Below are 6,000 nucleotides of genomic sequence, written 5' to 3' on the forward strand. Positions count from 1 at the left end.
ACCAAGATCTCGTGTTGCAAGATCTCGTGAGACAAAATGGCCACAGGATCAAGCACACGAGAGAAAAATGATCTTGTGCGATTTGTTTTCCATCTGTTTATGTTTAGATTGGACAAAAAGAGGTTAAGTGTTGGTGAGTTATGTCTCTTATAGTTTCAAAAAGCAGTACTAGAATGGCAAAACAAGATGAGATTTTACATAATTCCTGTACGTTTTGTTTCAAATTTTGTCCTCAGAATGCTTTATTCATTTTATTTAATATTTTGCTGCCATTCTAGCACTATATAAGAGATGTAACTCATCAACACTTAACCTGTTTTTGTCCAATGTAAACATAAACACATGAGAAACAAATCTTAATAGATAATTTTTCTCTCATGTGCACGATTTTGTGGCGATTTCTTCTCGATTTTGATCTTACGCCACGAGATCTTGTCCCATCCCTTCAAACAAAACATTAATCTCCTCCCATACATATTTAAATAACGTTCAAACTTTCACTCTTCCGAAAAAATCAGCTGGCACTGACCGTTCTGGGCATGGGCGGAGAGAGGGAGCCGTTGTTCATGTAGTCATTGCCCATGTTGCTCATCATGATGTAACCTGGGTAACCTGGGTATGGGTGGCTTTTACCGTACAGATCTTGATGTTTTGCTGCGGAGAAGAAGCAGACGTTTTGAATTGAATCTGCACAGAAAAAAAAGATCAAAAACGCACTAAGATGGACCATAATTTAACTTTCATTTGTCTAAGCATAAGTGTAAAAACATTAACAAGCATCATCACAATGAAACAGCTAAGAATGTATGACGCCTGTTTTTTTTCTTTTTTCTGTCATGATATCGCTGACGATCAGTTTGACCCGTGCCCCGACTGGCCCCTGCCCTTTTGTTTGTGCCCTTTCTTCTGCGGACTTGGAGAGGATGTCTGTATTATACCATTATACGCAGGAACAATGGCTGCCCCTCTGTGCCAATTAGCGCCAATTAGCCCAACATACAGACTGTGTCAAAACAGGAGACGCCCCAACTGCTCCCTATACGCCTTTGACCTAAGAGGGGGCCCTTTTTTTTTTTTTTTTTTTTTGACACAAGAGGCCACTCACTTGGGCTGCGCTGTGTCCTGAAGCAAAAAAGAAAAGAAGAACTAGGAGGAGAAGGAGGAGGAGGGGGGGGTGTTTGCGCGATGTATGGGATCAGGTTATAAAGGCAAGGCTGTGTTTGGTTTGAGGGGGGCTGTACAGAGGAGTGAAAGGGGAACAAAGAGGAGACACGCTCCGGCTTTAAGGACTAATGATGACCTGAAGCAGTGGGGTCACACTACAATGGGGCAAGAGGGTAAAAGGCCCCGAGCGACATGTGACAGACGTGGGGCGAAAAAAAGAAAAAGAAACGAAAGAAGAGATAAACACGCTCGGGTAATGAGTTGATAAGAAACACAAGCTACAAGAAAGCGAGTTGGTCAGTTTTGTTGGTTTTATGGTTAATTTGTTATGTCAGGGCTGTACGAAATGACCAAAAATGTTATCTTTTTTTTTTTTTTTTTCTCAGTTTCCCATTTAGTTTTACATTGTCTAATTAAAAACAAATGTGTGTTTGTTCATTTATAACATCAGCCTGTCCAGAAACTGACTGAAAGTGGAAATTAACCTGGCATTTACATCTACCTCTTTGTGAAAATCAATGTTTTTTATGTACATTATCCTTCATAAATAAACTAATAAACTAAAGCTAAATAGATGGGGCTTTTAATGTTAATTTCAGTGCAATTTAACTCACAGACTAATCAAATTTCTTCCTTCAAAGTCTATATTCTGCCCCACATGCTTTTACTATCACAGAGTTGCTTCTATTAAAAAGACTCAAGCATATAACTGATTCAAAAACGATTAAATGCTCTACTTTTAATCGTTTTATTTCTCCATCCAGCCTGGCATGTCCTGACTAGACCTGGGTCAAACCTCGTGCTGATAAGAGTAAGTACACATGTGTGAGTGATGACTTCTGTGTGTGTGGGGGGGGAAAAAACTGCTTTTCTAACTACATGGAAATAAAGGTTTAAGCGGTTCTTTTTATTGCATGTGGCCTGTCCCATAAAACATTGTGATTTAACAGGCTCTTTCCCCCAGGGCTGTGTCACTTACCATCGTCCGGATGGTCTCTGTGTTTTTCATGATATGAATCTTGTGGTATTTGGGACTGTCTAGCTGCCTGCAAAAGAAAGACAAGTCAAATTAAATTACGGTGAATCAATTAGGAGGGACTTCAGACGTACATTTACACGGTCAGATGGTCAGAGACTCTGCAGGACCAGACTCTGTGCCCATGTCCCCAACAGTGATGGAAAGTAACAAAGTACAAGTAGAATTTTTAGGTATCTATACTTTGCTTAACTTTACTTTTACTTCGCTATATTTGAGAGCAGGTATCTGTACTTTCTACTTCACTACATTTTAGAACAAGACTGAAACATAAAATCACTTTTCAGATGATCTTAAGGGTTATTTTACTCAAGTTTTGGCTTTGAGCAAACAAAAATAAATCAGAAAAATAAGAAATTGATTCATATTCCAAAATCTGTATCGTTTAATCAGTATAACTATATTTTAACAAATCAATAACATTTGAAATACATTAAATACTTTCAGTTTTTACTCTTAAAGTACATTTTTAATCGGATACTTAAATACTTTTACTTTTTAAATTTTTTTCATGTGATATTTTTACTTTTACCTGAATAACTTTCTACCTCTGTATCTGTACATGTACTTAAAGATGCACTGCGTAACTTTTCTGGTGGAGGGTCTGCTACCTGCTTGTCTCCATGGAGATGTTATTGCTCTCTCTGGAATGTTCCATGGTATGACTTTAAACATTTCCATCTAATATTTATTAATTACGAGTGTTTCTATCGCTCAAAAATACAATAATTCCATCTGTGAATGGGGACGACTCTCCACAGATCTGAACTGTAATGCGGCGTACTGCTGTAACCTGTGATAAATAGGTTTAATGTGTACTGTGGAACATTCTAGACAACGCAATAACGTCTGGAGAAGAGCAGGTAGCGGACCGTCCACCAGAAAAGTCGCTTAGTGCATCTTAAAGCGACAAAACTGAGAACTTCTTCCAGCATTTCTTCCACACAGGACGTAAACACAGCGATGGTATAGAAGGCTGATGATGGAACAAGCGTCAAAAGAACCACTTAATTAAGCCTCATGTTCTTAAGGAGCTTTTATATTAACTTCTTTTCAATATAGTAGGTCCAGTATCATTTTTGCCTTTCTATTTATGCCTCCATCTCACTGCAAAAATAGAAATCTAGCCAAGTTAAGCTGACTCGAATTGAGAAAGTTTTGTCATGATTTGAGTAAATTTCACTTCACGAGTAAAATTATCTGCCAGTGGAAAGAGACTTTTTGCACTTAAAATATGAAAATACATCTTGTTACACTTAAGATATGAAAACAACAACTCTTTGCGAGATTAATCTACTCAAAAAAAAAGTAAAATGTTCTTAATTTAAGTCATTTTAACTTCCCTAGATGTAGCTTTCATATTAACTTGTCCAGCCTTTCAATTTATTCCTTCATCTAAATGTAAAAGAACAGCTGGAATAGGATTTTAAATGCGTGCTGGAAATGACACGAAAATAATCAGTAACTTCTCTTCCCTATAAACATTTTTTTTTTACAAATCTAAATTAGGAGAAGGGCCTCCTTATTCCCACATCCCTCAGGACGGCTTCAAGCTGAGAGAGGGAACTTCACTGGAATCCTAATTAACATTCAGCCTCTGTCCCGCGCGTCTCCAGGACATTTGATGGCAAAAACATGTAGAGTCCAAATCGGAAAGTGCACAGTATTTTATTAACACTACGCTAATGAGAAAAACGCGTCGAGATGTGGAATTGGAAGCTCCAGGAGGTGGTAAACAGGTAAAAAGAGGACAGTTTGTCTTGGCTGGTTTAGGCCTACACCTGCTTATGGACGCTAACAACACACAGCTGATGAAATTCATGCAGAAAATTATTATGATGTGGTCACTGACTGAATTGTTGTTTTCGTGAAATCACAATTCTCCAATGTTATGGTTGTCAAAACAATGAACAGAATAACAGCTGAATTTCACAATCGCTTTCCCCAAATCGGATCCTTTAATCTGACAAATAATAAAGGTGTTTTTTTGTTTTTTAATCCCTCATTTTGATTCATGAAGATTAAATAAAGCTAAATAAAAGAAAATATATAAGCCTAACGTAGTAAAATTTGAGTCCAGTGCTGTTATTGATATGTTGGATTATTATAAAGGCTGCAGTTGTCAAATACATTTTCTATAACCTCAGATTTGCCCTCGAAGACTGCACTTTTTCTATGCACGTAAGCAGCTCAAAAGGCCTCGTTTTGGGGGTTATTGTTGTTGTTTTTTTGCATATCTTTTGAACTATCACGTACAAATGTTAATCCACACAAAGGGGGGTATAAAACACGAAGGCAGGCAGCGACAGATGAACGCCCATAAGAGCATCCTTTGGAGGCAGAGCGCGTGTTGACAATATGGGCAGGCCTTTACGCAACTTCTATTCAGTAATAACATTCTGGCTCGTCAAATAAATAGGCCTGATGGAGCTTTTAGGGCCGTGCATTTTACAGCATCTTTTAGATTTGAGAAACCATGGTGTAGCCTGCGATATATATAAAAATATGTTGCGTTTTGGGGTTATTTTTTTAACAGATGACTGACAGATTTCACGCACTACAAGGACACTTCTTAAAAAAATAAAATAAAAATAAAAAATAAGATGCTTTCTAATTAAGTTGAATAAAAAATGTGGACATGGGCTGTGATGCTTTAAGGACAGCAGCGTGTTTTACAAAACTTAGTTGCTGAGTTGCACTGTTGACAGCCAGCATCAGTTCCCATGGCCAGTGAACACAACATTACTCACGTCGTTACTGTTGGGGCTGCTCTCTGACTCGTTGACCAGGGAGGATTTGATGTCTGCCAGGTCCCCTTCCTCCTCCGAGTGACTGAGCTCGGCGAAGATCTGCTCCTTATGCGGGTCCCCTTCATCTTTGAACGGGATCATCTCGTCCGTGGCGCACAGCTCCGGGTCTCCTCCTCCACCGCCTGATAACTGTGGCATTTTCAGTCCGATTTAGTCAACGCTGCGCCCTGACAAAAACTGAAGACGGCACAGAAGTTCCAGCAAAATCCCCCCGACGCGAGTGGGAAGGGCACCCCTGCGTGGGCCAAGTCTGCGCGGTGAGTCACCGGGATCACGCTGGCTCTGGACCGGACCGGTGCGCGCGCTTTACCGAAGCAACAGGAGCGTGCCTTCTTCCCGGATCCGCTACGACGCACGCCTCCAGACAGATGTAAAGTCAAACAGTACGCCTCAGTGTCGGACGCAGAACACGAGTTTAGATCAGAGCCGATAAGTTCCAGGAAAAAGTCTCAGTGCCCAAAGTGCAAATTAAAAATAAAGATAGTAAATAGTCCGTCGGTGGTCCAAGCGGTTAGGGAACGGGCAAAAACAAAACACGACCAGGCTGAAGGATGCACGCTACAACTAGGCGAACAGTTTTTCAAGTTAAAAACGGGACCGCAAGTAACGCGTCTTTCATGCTAAAAAATACATCCACAAACACGGACGGCTGACCAATGAGGGATAAAAGCAGAAGTCGTAAAACAATCAAAAATACAGCGACGGCGTGGAGCGACTTCCCACTGCTCCCACACCGCTTCCCCGGCGTAAAGTAAGCCGTGTGTGGAGTGTGTGTTGGTATAATGTAGCCCTCCGCCTCCTCCGCCTCAGTCACTGGGAGGAAGGAGAGATGAAAGGCGCCGCCGCTTTGATTGACACTCCTCCACAGAGACCCGCTCGGCTCGGCTCACAACAAATGGCCAGACAGAGCCAAGAATGAGCCGGGTTAAAACAATATAACAGTCTAAATAAAATAATACAGAAGAAGCAAGAACAGAGGAGAGTGATGTT

At 40.5% G+C, this 6,000-nt stretch overlaps 1 protein-coding gene across 3 annotated transcripts in view; it reads right to left on the reverse strand.

Annotated features, from left to right (window-relative positions):
• lef1 (lymphoid enhancer-binding factor 1) overlaps nucleotides 1-5,743 on the reverse strand; it is a 75,814-nt gene extending 70,071 nt beyond the window's left edge. For 2 of the 3 annotated variants that reach the window (XM_055158790.1, XM_055158788.1), the window contains exons 1-3: nucleotides 4,951-5,743; nucleotides 2,144-2,210; nucleotides 530-687 (exon numbers count right to left, since the gene is read on the reverse strand). In XM_055158790.1, the coding sequence (XP_055014765.1) occupies nucleotides 530-687; nucleotides 2,144-2,210; nucleotides 4,951-5,148 (423 nt within the window). In that variant the 5' untranslated portion in view covers nucleotides 5,149-5,743. The remainder of the gene's footprint in view (nucleotides 1-529; nucleotides 688-2,143; nucleotides 2,211-4,950) is intronic. The other variant, XM_055158791.1, reaches the window with a different exon arrangement.
• Nucleotides 5,744-6,000: the final 257 nt, after the last annotated feature.

Source organism: Boleophthalmus pectinirostris, unplaced genomic scaffold (genome assembly GCF_026225935.1).
Source record: "Boleophthalmus pectinirostris isolate CB_2022bp ecotype Guang Dong unplaced genomic scaffold, ASM2622593v1 HiC_scaffold_22, whole genome shotgun sequence".
In the NCBI taxonomy this organism is placed as follows: domain Eukaryota; kingdom Metazoa; phylum Chordata; class Actinopteri; order Gobiiformes; family Gobiidae; genus Boleophthalmus; species Boleophthalmus pectinirostris.